The sequence below is a fragment of the Grus americana genome, chromosome 13 (genome assembly GCF_028858705.1).
Source record: "Grus americana isolate bGruAme1 chromosome 13, bGruAme1.mat, whole genome shotgun sequence".
In the NCBI taxonomy this organism is placed as follows: Eukaryota; Metazoa; Chordata; class Aves; order Gruiformes; family Gruidae; genus Grus; species Grus americana.
Genome location: NC_072864.1, coordinates 39,253 through 59,582, shown reverse-complemented (window position 1 = coordinate 59,582; position 20,330 = coordinate 39,253). Strand labels below are relative to the sequence as shown.

At 43.4% G+C, this 20,330-nt stretch overlaps 2 protein-coding genes across 11 annotated transcripts; both read left to right on the top strand.

The window, feature by feature from the left end:
• The first annotated feature begins 296 nt into the window (after positions 1 to 296).
• Positions 297 to 7,738, top strand: TMEM231 (transmembrane protein 231). 2 transcript variants are annotated; one of them, XM_054840207.1, is made up of 8 exons: positions 297 to 454; positions 531 to 700; positions 1,708 to 1,836; positions 3,172 to 3,315; positions 3,607 to 3,688; positions 3,827 to 3,933; positions 4,326 to 4,352; positions 4,481 to 4,574. In XM_054840207.1, the coding sequence occupies exons 1-7, from the start codon at positions 313 to 315 to the stop codon at positions 4,335 to 4,337; spliced, it is 786 nt and encodes a 261-aa protein (XP_054696182.1). In that variant the 5' UTR covers positions 297 to 312; the 3' UTR covers positions 4,338 to 4,352; positions 4,481 to 4,574. The 2 variants fall into 2 exon arrangements, with proteins under 2 accessions (XP_054696182.1, XP_054696181.1); XM_054840206.1 differs by lacking the exons at positions 4,326 to 4,352; positions 4,481 to 4,574 and adding an exon at positions 4,833 to 7,738 and having other exon boundaries at positions 3,827 to 3,937.
• LOC129212081 (carbohydrate sulfotransferase 5-like) lies at positions 4,482 to 20,140 on the top strand. Of its 9 annotated transcripts, none has more exons than XM_054840169.1 (3): positions 7,823 to 7,933; positions 17,556 to 17,633; positions 18,509 to 20,140. In XM_054840169.1, exons 1-3 carry the CDS (start codon positions 7,896 to 7,898, stop codon positions 19,716 to 19,718), a joined length of 1,326 nt encoding a protein of 441 aa, XP_054696144.1. In that variant the 5' UTR covers positions 7,823 to 7,895; the 3' UTR covers positions 19,719 to 20,140. The 9 variants fall into 9 exon arrangements, with proteins under 9 accessions (XP_054696146.1, XP_054696145.1, XP_054696144.1 ...); XM_054840175.1 differs by having other exon boundaries at positions 7,834 to 7,933; positions 17,477 to 17,633; XM_054840172.1 differs by lacking the exon at positions 7,823 to 7,933 and adding an exon at positions 7,941 to 8,249.
• Positions 20,141 to 20,330: the final 190 nt, after the last annotated feature.

The window sequence follows — 20,330 nt, the reverse complement described above, 5'->3', positions numbered from 1 at the left end:
GATCGAGGGGCGGGGCTGTTGCATCCGGGCGTGCAGTCACTTAGCAGGCGCGAGGCCACGCGTGGGTCCCGCCCGCGGCGTTCCCGGGGTACTCGAAGCTGCATCATGGGCTCCGCTGCCACAGCAGGCGTTCCGTCGGCCGTTCCCGGGCGCTCTCCCGCCTGACTGCAGTCGTCGGTCCTGGAATGTAGCGGTACACGCTTATTGGCTGGCGCGCCCGTTCCCTCTCGGCGCTCTGATGTGCCGATAGGATCGGCGTCCCGTCAGTCTGGTGTCCGGCGGTTGCCACGGTGAGGGCGCGGGCGGTTCGCGATGGCTGGCGTGGAGCTATTCTCGCATCCCGCGCTCCACACGCGCTACCGGGCCGGGCTCTGCTCCGCTGCGGCGCTGGCGCTTTTGCTCATCACGGTGCTCACCTATGTGCCGCCGCTGCTGGTGGCCTACCGGAGCCACGGTGAGCGCCGCTCGACCCCAGGCGGCCCGGCCTGGCCCGGCGCGGTCCTGAGGCCTCACGCTATCTCTGCCCGCAGGTTTCTGGCTGAAGCAGAGCACGTACCTGGAGCAGCCCACTGTGCGGTTCCGGTACGAGGTGCTCTTCGTGGCCACCATCGGGCCCGGTCCAGGCAGCTTCTTGGCATGGAGCACGTTCCCGGCGTTCAACAGGCTCCAGGAGGACCGGCTGCGAGTCCCACTCCTGTCGGTAGGCCTGCCCGGGTGAACCCGGGAGTGGTGGTGGGAAGCAGGGCTAGAGTGGGGCTGCTGCCTTCAAGTGCACTGCTGCCTTCAAGTTGTAGCACCTTCATGCATAACCTCGTGCCTTACAGCAAAATTTGCTTAGGGCAAGTGATTTTTAACCAGTCCAGTGTTACTCCCTCTCAGCGTTACAGAGTCATAGAATCATTTGGGTTGGAAGAGACCCTTAAGATCAAGTCCAACCATTAACCTAACACTACCAAGTCCACCACTACATCAGATCCCTGACTGCCACTGGTGGTTTGCATGAACACGTCAGCTTACTTTCCTCAAATTAGTTGTTACCCCCTCCTCCCCCGGCTTATCATGAACTGAAGTTTGCAGGGGTTGGTAGATAGACCCTGGTTTTGAAAGCAGATATGTCCTTTCTAAAGCACATAGCCTCTGCCCTGCCGCCATTATTCCTTTTGGGATTCAACAGTGGCTGTTATTTTTCTGCGTTACCTCTGTCATGAGTCCTGTTACGCTTGAAAATAGCTGAAGAAGCAGGCATTTGTGGCACTGAAGTGTAGCAGGCCTTGGCTCACAACCAGGAATTGGCATACAGGGGCCGTTAAGAGGCAGGCTGCAATGGCAAGAGGCAAAAGCCTGACAATCAGTCACATTCACACAGGAAGGGACAGAAGATCCAGCTTTGTAGCATGCAGGGGAGATGGTTGGAATGGCATAGGGCAGAAGAGACCTTGAAGAGTCTGATGAGCTTTCTGTTCCTGGGGGGGGGGGCATATGAGACATTTTATTACAGACAAAATTGCAGGCTTCTTGCTTGTCTTTAGTCTTGTGCCTATAAAGTCAAGCAGCTTTTTATTGCTTTCCTAATTATGCAGTTTATTTGCTTCCTTAGTATGTCTGTGCTGCAGTTGTGGAGATCCCCTGGGGTTTTACCTTTTGTTTTCTTTTTAACAGAAGTTCCCATCTTTGGAAAAAAAAAAAAAATCTTATTGATTCTTTTAGACTAGAGAAGAAGACAAAAATCAAGATGGCAAAATGGATCAGTTGCATTTTAAATTGGAACTTCCGCTACAACCTACGGAGCATGTAGTTGGTGTTCAGCTGATTCTACTCTTTTCCTACGAGCTTTATGTGAGCATTTTGAATTTGATTTGTTGTGACACGTAGACCCAGTGTAATATTCCAGTAGTGGTTATGCAAAGGATGAAAGAACCTTTCCACATCTGAAATTCCTATCTAAAAGTTTTATTTTACTAATAAATATTTAATTTTCTCCTGCTCTGTTGGGTCATTCCTAGTCTAGCTCTGTTGTGTATTTTCATATGTTTTGTTGGTTTTGGTTTTTTTTTTAAGCTGTGCATTCTCTTGGGCTGTAGTGCAGCATACAGGACAGAGATGCACAACAGTGGCTGTCACTGTAGGTGGCATCAGGAAATAACTGAGACCCTTGCAGTAGGCAGAAGGATGTGCATTCTTACGTACTGCTGTGTCTTGACCCACCCAGTTAGTCTTCTGAGGTGGAGGGGCAGGCTGTTGCAGCAGCCTAAAACTCCATAGGTTTTGCTTACTTAACAGCTCTTCAAGCAATGGTAATAATTTACCAGGATCTTCTGTGTCTTTTAATTGGGAGGGGGAAGAAAGTCTTATAGGGAGACAGGAAAATAAAATTCTGCTGCCATTGTATCTCAAGTGGCAGTGCAATTATTAACTAAAGCAGTGAGTAAAACACTAGTGCTCAGAGAACCCATGCATGTATCTGAAAGGAGCCATAGTCTAGAGCTGTGTTGGATGTAGCCACAAAGACAAGAAGTTGTTTTACTAGGGAGATTAGGCTTAGTTTATCCAAGAAACTCTTGCTGATTGCAGATGGACAAACTTAGCAAGCATAGCTGTGTTGTGTAGAAAACATTCTGAAACCGATGAGACCCAGAGTAAAGGACTGATAGTCCTGAACTTGTGCTGAAGTATTAGGTCAGTGATTAGTATCGCAGAGAGTTACGATATTCACACCACCTTTGTTTTACAGTAAATGTGAAGATTTTCCTTCAGATTGAGTGGCTGATAAGGGCTATGGAACTTCTTTGGTTTTTTATTGCAGAGCAAGAGTGCTTAGCTGGCTTTGACTGCTGGGTATTTTAAAGTGTGTCTCTGATTAATGTGTTTAGTGATCTTGCTGCTTTTCACATGTTATAGCAAGTTAAATCTTTCTGCCACTGTCGGACTTCACTGAATTTCCGGTGGAACTTTGGTTTATAAAGTTAGTTAACTAATAACTAAAGTAGTTCACTTAAAGTAATTCATATTTCTTATTTGGTATTCCCTTGTTTAGACTAACGTGATGTTCTGAAACTTGAGAGTCAGAAAGAAATCAAATCCATGCAGAAAATCTGTACATACAAAGAGGTAGAAAAGCGTGTTGTGTCATCCCCCTTGCTAAATTCTCTTTTCTCATGTTCACCATTTCAGAGAATGTCAACACTTGTGATGCAGAGCATGGCTTTTCTTCAGTTTTTTTCTCCTGTGCCAGGGTCTCAACTCTATATGAATGGAGACCTGAAATTGAACCAGAGACAATTACTTAACCATTGTGGACTGGATACCAGATACAATGTGAGGAAACTTTTTTTCCTTCCCCATCAATTCCACTCGCCCCACCCTTCTCCTTCCAGTACCATAAGTGGCACCCTAATTATTTGTACTCCTGCCCAGAGTGGACCCTAGAACTTTGGAACTGGTGTTTTCTTGTTAGGCTGAAAGGTGGAAGAGGTTATTCTGCCAAGATGTTCAGTCTGATGTTTCTGTGTATTCCTTCAAGGGCATGGATGCTTTGCGTAAGAAACTTGGTAGAATTACTTTCTTGAAGAGCGAACAAATAATGCAAGTATTTCCTTGTTGTAACAGGTGTCTGTGGTGAATGGCACAAGTCCTTTTGCGAGTGACTACGATCTAACAAACATCATTGCAGCATATTGGGATAGAAATGGTAAGCCTGAACGTATAGCTGCAAATTACAGGACAGCAGTAATTAGCATATTGGCAGCTGTTCTGTGAGGATTTGAGTTCTGTATTAAGACTGAACCTTAACATCCCTTAACCTGGATGTTTCCTTTCCCCATTTTAGTGACAACAGTATTTTCAGATCCCAACCCTGTTTGGATGACTGGAAGAGCAACAGATACACCATTTATCATTAATGCCACTATTCGTTACCCAGTGGAAGTTATCTCATATCCTTTGAAAACTTCATAAACTGTGCCATAACTAGCTTGCGTGATTTGGGCCTTCATATATTGGCTAAATGAAAACTGTTTACTTCTAGACTTGTTACTAAACTTTTCCTTTGTTAGCTAAGCAAATGCTATAGTTCTGGAGCTAACCAAATACGTATTTGCTTGTTCCTCCAGATGGTTCTGCTTGCATAATCACTTTTTGCCTTTCTCTACTGGGAACCTGTGTTGCTTTTCAGCATTGCTAAACTGGCCTTTAAGGCAGTTTCTTAGCTATTCACAGTGAATACCCTTAGTAAGTCTTGCTTGGCTTGTGCAGCACCTGCCGTCCCAATTTATCATGGATGCCATTAGTAAAGCATGATACTGTGTTCTTTGACCTAAAGCTCTAAAGCAATTCATTAGAAATCTGTATGCAAGGTAAGCTCACCAAATAATAACCCCCGCAGTGGATGTGATGAATCTGTTAAACGTGCTGACAGACCCGAAATTTTTTTTTTCCTACAACACCATGCTTCATTCATTATGTTCTTTACTCATTTTCTCAGACAAGAACAAGCCTGTGTTTAAAGGAATCTGTATGGAGCACACTTCTTACGAAGTTTGTTTACTTGCCTGAGTATTACCAATGACTACTTTCTGGTGAGTCAGGGACGAAATAGGCACTTTCCACAGAATTGGTTTAAATGTCTTCTAGGACAAACATTCTCTGCAGCTTTTGTTACAAACTACGGTAAAGGCTTCTAGGGGTTTCCATGGCTCAAAGGCTTCGCATTTGCCACACAAACTGATGTCTTAATGAGTTTTGTGCCTGTCTACCTCAGAGTTCCTTTGTTTCATTATTGCAGTAATAGTATCAGAAGCTTCTTCATTAACACTCCTTGACTTTCTTTAAATATCAGCCAGGATTTTGGGAAATTATTAAATTTGCCTGGATTCAGTATGTCAGCATTCTCTTTATCTTTCTCTGGGTGTTTGGTAGGATTAAAATGTTTGTGTTCCAGAATCAGGTGTTGACTACAACTCCAATATCACCCATTCTGCCAGTGTCTCCAGTACTGTCCTACAAACAGCACCTGTCCTGAGGAGATGCCTGAGAACACTTTTAAGAAATGCGGTTCAAAAATAGATACCTGCTTTTATTCTCTATACACTTTTTACTTTGGAAGATCAGAACTTTCTAAGTATGTTCCAAGTATGCTCTGTTCGTGCTTCCTTTTTAAATGCATGTTCATTTATCTATTTCTCTGGGAACACTGCTTTGGGACTGGAAATTTTAATATTTTTGACAGTTAAAGAACCTAGTTATTTTTTGCAAGGAGAACACACTTCCAAAACCATTAGAAAGCAGTGAGACTGCTTTTGCATGATCTTAATTTTGCTAAACCTTGAAGACTGAAAATAATATGCTAACAGTAACAACATAAGCCATTTTTACTGTCTGGTAAATTAATTCACTGCTGAGTTAGAGTTCCGTCAAGAGCTTTTGTACGTGCATTTGCGCACTATGATAGGAAAAGGAAGGAATGTGGAAAAAAAATGTATGCATGAGTTAAGGTCAGAGCCACACTTCTGTAACTGTGGTTATACATGCTCACCAATTTAGTTATTGGATGATGGATAAATTCAAGGTTGATGTGAGAAACTGGGTTGTGGGCGATAGTGTCTGCAAGGTTTTCACAATCATTTACTATTGGCATTGTAACTGTAGCACTAAACCATTAATTGTTAATAGAGGACAGTAAAACAGAGAAGCCTGGTATTTAATTAAAGAAAATGAACAAAAAAAAACTATCAGAGAAGCTTCAGAGTTCCAAGGCAAGTGAGTAATTACTTTCAGAACTTAAATGATAACTTAGAGCAGATAAAAATTATATCAATTATAATCACCTGGTGAGCACTGAAAGACTATGTCCCTCATTCTGGATTAGCAGGAGGGAAAGTGGTAGGGAAGATTATTTATTTTCTCTTTCTGGACTTACTTTTTATGGCAGACAAGCTTGCATTTCTCCCAATTTTTACACTCTGGATGGACTCCAGTCTATCCTTCAATGCAAGTGAAACATTAATGTGGGGAGCTCTGTCTTGGTTATTCAGCAAACTTTTGTGCTTTTGAAACTTACGTATGTACTTGTGAACTGTAAATTATTGCAAGGAGCATTTGCTATTTATACATCTATATATTTTGGGTTGAAATTTCCAGTTTGCTCTTTGAAGTTTGTACCTGGCTGTCTAGGACCACTGATAATTGGCTTCGTATCAGAGTGCACAGAGTCAAAGCAACCGTCTACTGTTTTTTAGTGTTTCTAGGCACTACACAAGATAAATGAAGGGGCCGGTGAGCTTGTTTCCCCCATACCTCAAGCTGATGTACATCCAGTCTGCTGTAGTCCCAGCTCTTCTCTTTTGCAGTGGTGATAGTGCTTGTGTGACTGCATGAATTAATCCAGGGAGTTCATTATGGTGAAGATCATCTTTACCAAATATACTCACTCTTTCAGACAAGTCAGTTCCCTGAATGAACTTGATATGTCTCTGCACAAGCATTAGTGTGGGCATAAGCAAGGGATAGAAAGCTCTGCAGAGACCACAGAACTCCCATTTTAGGGGTTTGAGCTGTTGCACTCCCATAAAAATGGCATGCCTGACATTCCTCTAAGCTGAACAGAAGCCCGTTTAAGGTAGCAACTTGAACATGAAAGAGGGCAATGTCAGAAAACAACAAGAATACTGGGAAACCCTATCTCGCTTTTCTCTCCTATTGTATCCTTCCACATTAACAAATGATGCTGCTCAGAGCAACAGTTCAGTGAATGCATGTGAGAGAAAAAGTGGTGAATAGGTCTGGTTTAGGAAATACAGAGAAAATTTTCCTTACATTCTATTTTCCTTTAGAAGAAAGCTGGAAAAAATCCTCTACAGTAATTTAAGAGGACAACTATTTAACTTAAATAGGAGGAAATCAAAGAGTTAATTGCTTGCAGGTGGCGTGTAATGGTTTAGTATGACCTGAAGCAATCCCTCCATTTCTTTTGAAAAGAGTTGTGTTTCACAGCTGGGACTAGCAAGCGAATGCAGTGTAGAAGGAGCAGTAAAGGCATATGTGACTATAGCAGGGGGAAAAAAAACCCAAACCCTGTTTGTGATACCTCTGTTATGGTAACTTCCTGGATCACCTTTATACTGACCATAGTTCTTGGTTCATATTTCTGACTCCTATTTTCAAGCTTGGAGAGGCATTCTACTTCTGTAAGTAACCAACCAAGAGAAAAAAGGTAGGTAGGATTTTATGGCTGTGGCAGTAAATTGACAGACAAGGTATTTTTTCCTTGTACTTCAGTTTACTGCTACAGCCTGAGAAGCCACTGCAACTAGCATTAAAGGAGGTGTAGGAAGGAGGAGTCTTTTTTGGAAGGCTCTCTGTAAGGACACTTCCTTTAGCTTGCTAAGCAACAGAAAATAAAAAGTAAAAATACCACTGCAATCCACCACAGTGCTACTACGTGGATCTTCTGTGTACACATATGCCAGACAGCAATCTAAATGCTGCTCATTGATGAGGATGCAGAGGCATGTTAGGATTAATCAGGTGTCTGTAAGTGGCTCTGTAAGAGGAAGAAGAAGTAAGTAGCTGGTTAAAAGTCCTGTGTATAAATGAAAGAGGGAATGTGGACATGCGAGAGCCATGCTTCAGGAGTTTTTTAAGGGGTGATGCTGGGACGAAAGAAACCACCCCTATGTTTATTTGTTAACTAGCCAAGCAGCCTGTTTGTGGGGGTAGGTCCTTTTAGTTACCCCTTGCACGACGTAGGCAGGATGCGGCGGGGCCGGGGGCGGGCCGTGAGGCCTGCCGGAGGGGGAGGCAGCGGCGCGGCGGGCGGGCCCGAGGCGCTGGGGAGGGCCGCGGAGGAGAGGCCGTGGGGCGGCGCTGGGCGCGTGCCGGATGGCGTAGGCCGCTGGGAGATGCAGCGGGCAGGCGACGCTGCAACGGGACGGCTTCGGTGAGGCTGCTGGGACCCTACGGGCCGGGCGATGTCCGCCCGCGGTGCAGCACCCGAGCCGTGGGCGGGGCCGTTTGCAGAAGGCTTTCCGCCGTCTGCTGGTCCTACTCGAGTGGCCGGGTGCTGGGCGGGGCGGCGCGGGCGGGCCGCCCCTGCCAGGCTGCGCCGCCTTTGCTCGGGGATGCTCCGGGTGCGGGGCGGATCGGCTCCTTCCCGGGCTCCTCCCGCTGCCCCGGCGCCTCGGCCACGTCTGAAAGCGGCTCATTGTCTCCGTAGGCAGCTCGGATCCGTGGCGGTGCTGGGAGGCAGCGGGAAGGTACGGGCAGGCCGGGGTAGGGGGGTGTCCCACAGGGCAAATCGTCCCGGTCGGCGAGCTGGGCGATGACAGACCTTTTTTTCGGTATCTAACAACGGTGTTTGTAATCACTTGCGCTACCTTTTAGGGGGTGTTTTTAAACCGTTCGCACACTCCCCTACTTGTGCTGGTGAAGTAGCGGTAATACCCGGTGCGGCGGGAGCCGTGGAGTCGCGGCGCCGCGGTGCCGATGTCGCACAGTCCCGAGCTGGGTGTTGCTTGAGGTGTAGTCAGTGGACAGAGGTAAAGCTGTTGAAACTCTGCCTTTTTTCCACCACCACCGCCCCCCACCCGCCCCAGAACATGGCTGATTCGGATTAAGGTGGTTTTGTTTGCTGCTGTTAGATGGAATCAGGTGCTTTAGAGAACATTTCCCGTCATTCCGGGAAATCTCTCCCCACTTTCCTACTGTATCCAGCCTCTGTTTCTAGGTGAAAGTGACATACTGGACCAAAGAATTTGTCGGTTTTTTGTAGTTGCAGCAGTTGCTCCAGTGGGGCAGAGAGGGCAGACCTTGGCCCATTCATCTTCAGACTGAATTTGAGGACACTGTTGTACCAGTGCAGGCAAAGTCTCAAATAAATGAATAGCATCCAGTCACTGTGAATGACTCTTTGCCACCCCAGTTTTGCCATCCTTAAAAATAGTAAAAATTCCTAACCAATGTTGCAATTGAGCAGACCTCATTTCTTGAACACGGGTAATTCTAGTAGCTGAAAACACTTTGTGATCTTCAGCTGCCTTGCGTGGAGAAATAGGGCTATGCCTCAACACTGCCATTTGTTCAGGCTGGACAACTTTAACTCAAAACAATATAAAGAAAAAGCGCCCAGTAGCTTTATTTTAAATAATTTTTATGGACGATCATGGAATCTATGGCATGTTTCGTTGTATTGTCAAGTATTTAAGCATTACCTGGAAGCAACTCTTCCAATCTTATTTTCCACTAGGTTGTAAAAGGAAATACATTTTCAAAAGCCAAATTAACACTATCAGCTGAAATGCTAATACAATGTCAGAATTCAAAATGTCTGATTACAGTACATTTACTGGACTTTTATTATTTCTGTTGCAGTTTCACTGTTGTATTAAAAATTAAGCAGGCTTATTAATTATTCCAAATACTTAGCAATGATCAGCTATTGGAAAGACTTTTTAACTCTTTTGGAAGTACCAGTGGTTAGAGAAGGCACCCTCCAAACCAACTTTTTCTTTCCCCATTCAAAGACCAATCTGCATATTGTTGGTGATACGGTAAGCTTTTGCCTTGTGAAGATGTGTTGTTTCTAGCTGTGGAGGAACACTGGAAAGTGACGTTTTGTCAGCTGGGCCATTTATAGCACAAATTACTAGTAATATTGTTGTGCATTTTTCTTGGACTAGCTTTGTCATGGTCCTGGGTTTCACTTTTTTGAGCAGCAAACTATGTTTCTAATGATAGAATCTTATAAGCCATTCTGGTGGTGGTTGCATTGGTGCGATGTCTTATAGGTGAAGTATGTAGTAAGTAAACTTTTCCATAAAGTATAGTAGACCTTCATGTGATCTTTGCTCCGTTTATCATGCCATGCAGAAACATTTTACTATTAATTCTATAAAATGCATGATGACATTTACCATTATCAATCTTTTCATAGTCAGTACTGAGGTGTTTTGGTGAATTATAAGTACACAATTGATACTTATATTCAGCTCATATGATTGCTCTGAAAGTCAGCATTTAGTGTATGACAAGCATACAGGACAAAATAATTTTTGGTCAGGAAAAGACTGAGCACATAATACAGCATTAGGTATTCATTTTTAGTGGAAGAGATCAATCTGGGAAATTAATTGAATGTGTATTTTTGCATTTTCTGGAAGTTGAAGTAATTTCTGTGTAATCTATAACAACTTTCGCTTTTAAAAGCGAAACATAAACTTTTAAATGAAAGTGTGCTGGAAATTTTCTCAGATGCAAAATGGCAGGGGAAGACTTTGACAAAGACAGCTAAGATTTGGTTGCTCAGAAATCCTTTTACGGGAGTGGGTACTTGTAATTCTTCACTCAGTTGTTTTGCTTTATTCCAGCCAGATTTTTCAGTCTTCCCGTAACAGACCCAGACCTGTGTGTTCTGAGGGAGTCTTTCATCCCAGCCTTTTGTCCCAAGTTCAGAGACCCCATGTTTCTTTACAGCTCTAATGCGAGTTACTCTTTTTCTACAGTTTTTTAGTATCCCAGGAAAAAATAAGCAGTGTAATAGGAGAGTCTTTTTTTTTTTTTTTTTTTGCTACAAAGTTAATTTTTATTAATTTACTAGGTCTTTTCAGGTTGACTTCTGTACTGAAAGGAAGTTTACTGAGTGATTGTGCTCCTTTCAGTGCTGACCTGCAAAGATCTGATGACTCGATTCCAACATTACTTGTCTTATGTGACAAACAAAAAAAAGTCCCTGAAAGCAAGAATGATCATTCACTGCACAATTTATTTCTTTCCTCCTTCTCTATTTTTTTCTAGCATTCTGGGTCTGAAAAGTGCTCTGTTTAGAAAACAAGCTAGCTGGGATCAATACTACCACTCACTGTATTTTTACCCTGCCTTATAAAACAGGATAGCTTTCTGTAATATATCTTGTCTCTTGGCAAGCAATGGCAGATGCTAGTGGCCCTGCAGCTCAGCATTCCCTCAGAGCCAGTTTAAGTGATGAAGAAAATCATTGCTCTGTTGGCCAGTTTGTATAATTAATTTCCTTTGCACAATATGTAAGAGTAGTTATTGAGGCAGACACAAGGTTCATCTAGTCCAGAATCTTGTTTCCGTTAGTAGCCATTAGCAGACAAGCCCAGTGACAGAGCTTGACTCCTGACTGTCAGCTAAACCGTATGTGCAGATGCTTTTCAGATCGCATTATGAACATTTGCATTGGCTTGTGAAGAGATGATTCTGCCTCGAGAATTTGTTAGTATTAGATTTTTGATTATTCTGCTGTTTGCCAGAGTTCTTCCTGAAGAAATAGTATCACCAAAGAAGTAATGCTACCATCACAGAAAAGGAATAACATTGTACCTGCTATTAAAATAATTTATGCTTAGCAGTATTCATTATGTACAAAAGCACGTATTGTGATACCACCAAGTACTGCAATACTTTAGACGTCTCAGCTGAGCGATGCAAGAGGTGTTGGAGTGCTCTGTGCTGCAACTTGATGTCCCTCAGTCTGATTTCATGAGTCGATGAGGAGGTGCTTGCTAGAGGGTTTTGTCACTGAGGTGGTAGCTGAAGTGGCAGTAATGCTGTGACATCTGGCCCCTCTGGTGCTTCTCCCTTCCCCCCCGCCCCGTGTTTTTAGTCAGTAGGCCTGCTCTAGTCAGGCAGGTGCAGCCACAAGGAAGCAGTGCTGTGAAGCAAAGAAGGAAGAAAGGAGGCAGGAACAAGCCCCTTTTAGCTCTCCTGAGGGGAGCTTAGGCAGAGGAGGGTGGCACTGGCGAAAGGAGAGGCGAAGCAATGCAGAGCAAGTCACAGACTAGTGTTTCACCTAGTAACTGACGAAGTTTTGGCATATTGCCTTTCTGCGCTGAAAGAGCGAGCTTGCCTAACAGCACCCTCTGCCGAGTCTTGCAATGGAAAAAACAGATGATCAGAAGGGGCAGCCTGTATAGAATCATAGAATGGTTTGGGTTGGAGGGGACCTTAAGGATCATCTAGTTCCAACCCCCCTGCCAGGGGCAGGCACACCCCCCACTAGACCACGTTGCCCAAAGCCCCATCCAACCTGGCCTTGAACGCTGTCAGGGAGGGGGCATCCACAACTTCTCTGGGCAACCTGTTCCAGTACCTCACCACCCTCACAGTAAAGAATTTCTTCCTAATATCTAATCTAAATCTACCCTCCTTCAGTTTAAAACCATTACCTCTCGTCCTGTCGCTACATGCCCTTGTAAACAGTCACTCTCCAGCTTTCTTGTAGGCCCCTTTAGGTACCGGAAGGCTGCTATGTGGTCTCACCCGGAGCCTTCTCTTCCCCAGGCTGAACAACCCCAACTCTCTCAGCCTGTCTTCATAGCAGAGGTGCTCCAGCCCTCTGATCATCTTTGTGGCCTCCTCTGGACTCGCTCCAACAGGTTCGTGTCCTCCTTACGTTGGGGGCTCCAGAGCTGAACACAGTACTCTGGGTGGGGTCTCATGAGAACAGAGTAGAGCGGGAGAATCCCCTCCCTTGACCTGCTGGTCACGCTTCTTTTGATGCAGCCCAGGATACGGTTGGCTTTCTGGGCTGCAAGCGCACGTTATCGGCTCACGTTGAGCTTTTCATCAACCAACACCCCCCGAAGGGCTGCTCTCAATCCACACTCTGCCCAGCCTGTAGTTGTGCTTGGGTGTCACAAGGTCCTGTCCCGCACAATTAAGGCAGCGATATAATGTAATCTCTTCAATATATTTATAAATATATATGTGTGTCTATATATATATTCAGTAACTATGAGACAGTGATTCTTCAGGGTATTCAAGAGCTGCTTTCTGCCTCAGCTACCATTTGTCAAAAATCGTGAAAGAGCTTGTTGGGCACATTAAAGGGATGTAAGTTTAACCCGGGCTGTAAGCACCTTACTGCAGAATGCAATTGCAAATGGTAAAAGGGTAAAATGCAAATAGAATTACATGTGCCCAATATGAAAAATGCAGAAATAAAAGGCACTGTTTACAGAGAAAATCCAGTAAACTGGATGTGTGTTTGGCCTCACGCACTGGAAACTGCCTGATAGAATACTCTTAAAGATGCTGCATTTTGCTGTGTAATTATTCATTTCTTTGTGGTGTCTCTGTGTGTGTATATTCCTTAGATACATCCCAGCTTTCCCAAAAGGGTAGAAGATGAATCTTAAATACTGAAAATGAGTATCTACTTAGTGCTTTACTGTGATATCACACTTTTTCTTGCAGTGTATATCATAGCTTATATCATACTGAAGAATAGGGAAATACTTTAGCTACAGTCATTTAATGTATTATCTGTAGTGCTTATGGTGGGCAGACTACTTCAGACACAAATTATGGACTAATACTCATGTTAGCTGGTTTTTCATCGTCACCGTATTGTCTGCGACAGTACTTGGGTGGGAATTGGAGCGAGGAGAGATCCAGGAGGCAGTCAAGGCAGATGCGAATTTAAAAAAACCTGGCTTTTGGTTTGACATCTAGATGTTTTTATTCCTCATTTCCCCACCCTTGCCAATAAGGTATAAAGAACAGTTAGTGTTTGCATTTCTGCAGAGTGATCTTGATTAGAGTGGAGCAGCAGTTCTGCATAGCTAGAGGAGAAACATTAATTCTTTAAAAAGCATCATTGAGTCTCTTAAAGCTATGCGATGGGTTAGACTGTGAGCAGCTGCAGAATGCAGTCTTAGTGCAGAAAATGGCTAACATTTTGCAGACAAGAAAGATTTGAGGTATTTACGGCTGGCTAGCTTTCAGGCATAGAATCTGTTTCAGGAAAACTTGAACTAGCAAATGCAACTACTCTTCAACTTTTGCTTAGATTCTTTCATCACCTCTGTGTGGCGAAGCGTCAGTGCAGGCTACTGGATTGCTGATAATCCTCACCGCATAGAGAAAATTGTAGGTGCTTCTGGTGCCATAGTATGCGAAAATTCAGTATTTGAACAAGGCAGATTTTATCTATGAAGAATGGCCATGCTGAATTAAACCAAAGGTTTTTATCTGTCTGCTCTCGTGCACGACAGTAGCAAGTAGTGGATTGCTAGGGAAAAAGTTAAATAATACAGGAAATGTGATTTCTCCTAGTATACCTCCCAGATGCAGGCGTATACCTCGGGCCATCTACAGTGTAGAGAATTGCTAAGCCACTGGCTGTAGCCTCATCTTTGCATTTAATAGTCCTTGCATTCGTCCTTCCGCTAATTACTTTCAATTGATGTAATTGTTTGTTGAACTCTTGTATGGTCTTGCTGCCACAGCATTTTGAGGCAGAGTGTCACATATTTATGATGCGGTGTACAAAAAGGTTTTGTCGTGAGTGGTCATTTAATTGAGTTCTCCCAATTTTCCTGTTTTGAGCAGCTGTGAGAGAACGTTTTTGCAGTTGCTCTGTCGAGGCCAGTTGTGACTTCCCTGTCCAGGGAGCCCCTCTTCCAGGCTGAGCAGTGATAGTCGCTTCAGTATTCCTTTTACGGAAGTCGTTGACTGTCCTTGTGCTTGATCTTCACGCCTTACTGTATTATGCTGTATTGTCTTGAAGAATTATTGTGGGCAAATTAGCACGATGCTCTTAAAGTCATTGATCCCATATAGAGTCAGGACTTGTTGGGATCCAATCCGGAGATCTTGGAGCTATGCCAAGGGCCAAATAATTTCATAGTTAACATTTCATGGTTTAGTGCAGTGCCAGGGTATCAGTTTATAGACCAGACTACACCAGTCATTCTTCAGCTTTCATAATGATTGTGCATCAAAATACAAAGGCCAACTCACAGTCCATTTGGTCCACAGACACCCCTCCCCCCATTCCACTGCCAAAAAATTGGTGGCATATTTGTTTGCTGTCCAGAGCAAAAAGGGGAGACTGGGCTACTTTTTCCATGCTTGTCTGTCTGTCTGTATTAGTAGCGATTTGAGTGAATATATTGACATCTGTGTCTTGTAAAAAAGTATGCTCTTTTTGTGGCTTTGAATGTGCTTATGAAGCTGGACCTGAAAAATAAGTTTATTGATGAACACTGTTACATTTGTTATTTTGTTACTATCCTTTCAGATAGGAATATGGAAATCTACCTACACATTTTTTGTCCCATTTTGCTATTGGAAAAAAAAAAAAGGCGTCTTGAAGTGAAAACAATAAAGGTTACTGTGTGGAGAAGCTGGTGAAGTATGGACTGGATGAGCGGACAGTGAGGTGGATTGAAAACTGGCTGAAGGCCAGGCCTGCAGGGTGGCAGTCAGTGGAACGAAGTCTACTGGAAGGCCAGTAACTAGCGGTGTACCCCAGGGGTCCATACTAGGTCCAGTCCTGTTCAACATCTTCATTAATGATCTGGATTATGGGGAAGAGCGTACCCTCAGCAAGCTTGCTGATGATAGGAAACTGGGAGGAGTAGCTGATACTGGGAGGCCTTATCAATTTTTATAAATACCTGAAGGGAGGGTGCAAAGAACATGAAGCCAGGCTGTTTCCAGTGCTTCCCAGTGATGGGGCAAGAGGCAGCTGGCGCAAATGGAAACACGAGAGGTTCCCTCTGAACATCAGGAAACACTTTTTTACTGTGCAGGTGATGGAGCACTGGCACAGGTTGCTCAGAGAGGTTGTGGAGTTTCCCACCTTGGTGATATTCAAAAGCCATCTGGACGCGGTCCTGGGCAGCTGGCCGTAGGTGGCCCTGCTTGAGCAGATGGACCATATGACCTATACGAGGTGCCTGCCAACCTCAATCGTTCTGTGATTCTGTGAGACAAACCAGGGTCCTTTAATCACTACTTGGAAATGACAAAAGAATTGTAGCAGCTTGATGAGAAAGATTTGGGTGGGTTTTTTTCAGTTTGTTTCACAGAAGTTGTGTGGGTTTATCCTTTTCACTGTTTATGTGTATTTTCTAAGGTTGGCAGTTAGCTACATGCTTCTGTAATGTGAACAGTGACCCAGTAGGCTTGAGTGATCGATCATAGGGGAGGTGTAGAATGACTCCACCTGAAAAAATCCATGTAAATGATTTTGTGACATGATTACACAGTAGATGGCCAAAAGGTATAATACTGATTAATTTAAAGACCTGTGTGCATGGCTCAAGCTGCATTCTGTTGACAGCCATGGTCTGAGGCTCCCCCGCTCTCTTTCCTTTCTATGCCTTTTCGTTCCCTACCTTCTTCCAGCTCCAGTGCTGGTCTGTGCTGTGCTGCGAGTTGTTTCAACACTAAAGAGCTAGGTGAAGAAAAACGAGCGGGTAGCTTTCTAGTCTAGCAGACTGAAACGGCTTGGCAGAGTGTCTGATAAGCATTGGGACTATGCAAGAGAGGCTTAGGGGCCATGGGTTTCATCCTAGAAGGCTCTATTGCAGTCATACGTCATGGATACTTGCACAGAGTTGATGAGAATGTGGTTCCCTCAGTGGGCAGCACAACCACTAAAAACTCATTGATAACCAGAGTTTGAGAGATAAATAAATGCTGTTGCTAAGCTACAGAAACAGGTTGTATGGTGAAGTAGGAAACAGAAAAAAACAGTAAAAAGGCATTTTTTGCTGAGTTGGTATAGAGCAGATGTAAAGAGTATACAGAACTTTGTGTCCAAAGAAGAGCGACGCAGCTGGTGAAGGGTCTAGAGAACAAGTCCTGTGAGGAGCAGCTGAGGGAACTGGGCTTGTTTAATCTGGAGAAAAGGAGGCTGAGGGGAGACCTGATCGCTCTCTACAGCTACCTGAAAGGAGGTTGTAGCCAACTGGGAGTTGGTCTCTTCTCCCAAGTAACAAGTGACAGGATGGGAAGAAACACCCTCAGATTGCTCCAGGGGAGGTTTATATTGGATGTTAGGAAAAATTTCTTCACCAAAAGGGCTATCGAGCATTGGAACAAGCTGCCTAGGGAAGTGGTTGAGTCACCATCCCTGGAAGTATTTAAAAGATGCGTAGCTGTAGCGCTAAGAGACATGGTTTAGTGGTGAACTTGACAGTGTTAGGCTTACAGTTGGACTTGATGATCTTAAAAGGTCTTTTCCAACCTAAGTGATTCTATGATTCTGTATCTTACAAGCAAGAGGTGGTACTTTGGGGGAAGAACTTCTGCAAGCGAGTACCTTACTCATTTGCCTTGCTCTCCTTACAAGATACTGTATGATACCGAAGGCAGATGCTTTTATTGACTCCTTTTTCCTACTCGGCTCATATGTCTGCTGGTTTTCTTGTCTTACAAACAAAAGTTTAGTAGCAAAAACTGTGTTCATTTAAGATAGAACGCATGTCTTTATATTGTGAAGAGACATTTAGGCAGTCAAAGGAGCCAAAACTGTCCGTTTCTGCTATCTCTTTCATTTGACCATTTATTTCAGCTTTTGGTACTAATTAATAGTCTTTTTCATGTTTCATTAGGCTAGCACTAAACCTTAATGCATTTATTTTGTCAAATGAGTATGCATTTATATTCGCTAGTCTGCCTGGTTTACTTTCAAGAATCCAGAATGTGTTGATATATGTACCTTTCACAGTAACAAGAAGAAAAAATGTCTAAATGCAGCTAGATAGCAAATGCTTATATGTAAAACTCTCGAGATGATCTTCATACAGGAGGATTCTTATTTTCCTAATACCATGCCTGCTAACACTGCTTACAAGTGGAGTCTGCAAAAGTGAGAGCACAAAGGGGTAAGTGCCAAAAACCTCTAGTAAAAAGTTGAGGCATGCATGTGGCTTGAACTTTGACTTCAAAGTAAAACACAAATCCACTTGGGGTCGACATGCCTAAATTTTTCTAGGAGTTACATGCATACTAATTATAACTCAGAAATGGATAATTCCTTAAATGAAAGCTCAGGGTATTCAGTCACAGGGTATATGCGCTCCAGCCCGAAGACACACATCAGCTGCTTTTTCATTTTAACATGTGTGACCAGATGCAGCTTCAGGTTGTGAGTTTTTACCCATCTCCTGCAATTTGGAAGATAGAGGGTTGTGCACAGGCATCATCGGTGTGGCGCCCTACTGTCGCTACAGGGTACGGTGCTCGGATTAGATAAGAAGATTATTTTTATTTCAGTAACCACAGTTACTGATGTTCTCGTCTACTCCTTTGAAGGGACAGAAGCCCTTGTAATGTTAGATTGAAAAGGAGCAATTCAGAAAGGTGGGGGTTGGTTTTGTTTGTTTTTTTTTTCCCCCTCGGCAGTATTTACCAGAGTTCAAGTTGAGGGCTTTGTGTATTTTGTAGATTTATTTTTTTTTTCTCTAACAGTAGAGCTGCATCAACCCAAGGTTTCCTTCAGCATCCAACATTTACTCCAAACTTATTTCTGCTGTGATCTTGCTGCTATGCGTTATTTTCTTTAAGTTTCAGACAGCTGTCATCTGCAGATGATCGTCTCCCAGTGCCACTGATTAAGGAAGCAAATAGCGCCAAATACATACATGCATATTTTCAGAGAAAGGTTTTACTAATGCAAGAGTTTGTATTGTGTAAGTTTTATTATTATTGTTGTGCCACAGGAGCAATGTTTCACCAGCATTTTCCTTCTCTTTTTCAGCTTTTTTAATTGCTTTTCCTCGGTGAGAATGGCAAGGATTCGGATTCCTAGCACAATCGTTATACTTTTTGTTACGGTTCAGACTGGATTCTTACTCTTCATGTATGCCCGGTACAGTAGCTTCATGCCTCAGTCTGAGGAGAAACCATCTCAAGTCCACATCCTCATTCTCTCCTCTTGGCGGTCGGGATCATCTTTTGTCGGTCAACTTTTCAGCCAGCACCCCAGCGTCTTCTACCTGATGGAGCCCGCGTGGCACGTGTGGGTTACAATGTACCAGAACAGTGCCAAGGTCTTGCACATGGCAGTGCGGGACCTAGTCAGGTCGGTCTTTCTGTGTGACATGTCTGTGTTTGATGCTTACATGCCTTGGAAAAGAAACTTATCCGATCTTTTCCAGTGGGCAGTGAGTCGGGCTCTGTGTTCAGCTCCTGCTTGTGACTCTTTTCAACGTACTGACATAACCAGTGAAATGGCATGCAAGACTCTTTGTGGACGGTACCCGTTCAGCAAGGTGGAGGAAGCCTGTAAAACTTACAGCCATGTTGTCATCAAGGAGGTTCGATTCTTTGACTTGAAGGTCCTCTACCCCCTTCTCACTGATCCATCCCTGAATCTCAAAATTATTCACTTGGTCCGTGACCCCAGGGCAGTTGTCAAGTCACGGGAGCAATCGGTCAAAGCGTTAGCCCGTGACAATGGAATTGTTTTGAGTACCAATGGCACTAAAGTGGAAGACAGCAAATACAAAGTAATGCAAGAGATTTGTAGAAGTCATGTTCAGATTTATGAAACAGCTACTCTAAAACCACCTAGTTTCCTTAAAGATCGCTATTTAATGATCCGTTTTGAAGATCTGGTCAGAGATCCATTATCAGAAATCTCAGAAATGTATCAATTTGCAGAGCTTAGTTTGACCCCCGTGCTCAAAAGCTGGATCTATAATATCACACATGGACAGGGACCAGGAAAAAAAAAAGAAGCCTTCAAAATCACATCTCGAGATGCAGTTAGTGTTTCACAGGCCTGGAGAAATGTTCTTTCCTTCCAGAAAATTAAGAAAATACAGGAAGTTTGCAAAGGTGCTATAAACATGCTTGGCTATCAGCTGGTGGATTCAGAAAAAGAGCAAAGAGATCTGTCCTTGGATTTAGTGTTGCCAAGACGACAAAATCAATTCAGTTGGTCATCATTTAATCCAAAGCACTGAGACATTATTTTTGAGAGATCGGGAGTGGGGGGGTAGGGGGGTGTAGACAGTTGAGTATTTGTCTACTGTGCAGCATATAGGTAATTTGAAAATCCTTGGCCGATGAGTTTAGCTATCTTCCTGTCTGCTGTTTTTCCATAAGGGAAGGAGTTTTTTTCTGAGTTTCTTACACCGCAAAAACAAAACATGAGAAATCCTGCGAGATGCTTATCAGATTACAAATTTACAGCTGAGCTGTTCTCAGCATCGTTTTAAAAATATAATTTAAGTACTTTCTATTAAAAGGTGAATTGTCAAAGATGTCTTTGTTCATTGATAATAGTTCACTTCTGTTTTCATGCTTTAAATATTTAAGAATTTCAGTTCTTAATTTGTATAAATGGAACAAAGTAGAAACTAAATTCCCTCACTTTCTCCCAGAATCGCTTGACTTTCTTCTTTTGTTTAAATGTTGTTGTGCAGTTGTGTGGTTTTTTTAGACTTCTCTTGATGTTTTGAATTTTAACATAAAAGTTCTCCAAGAGCTGGAGCAACCGCAGGAGTTCTGTTGTAAAAGGCTTAAGCAGGAACATCATTTATTGATAGATTTCTTAGTGCTTTCCCTGGAATGGC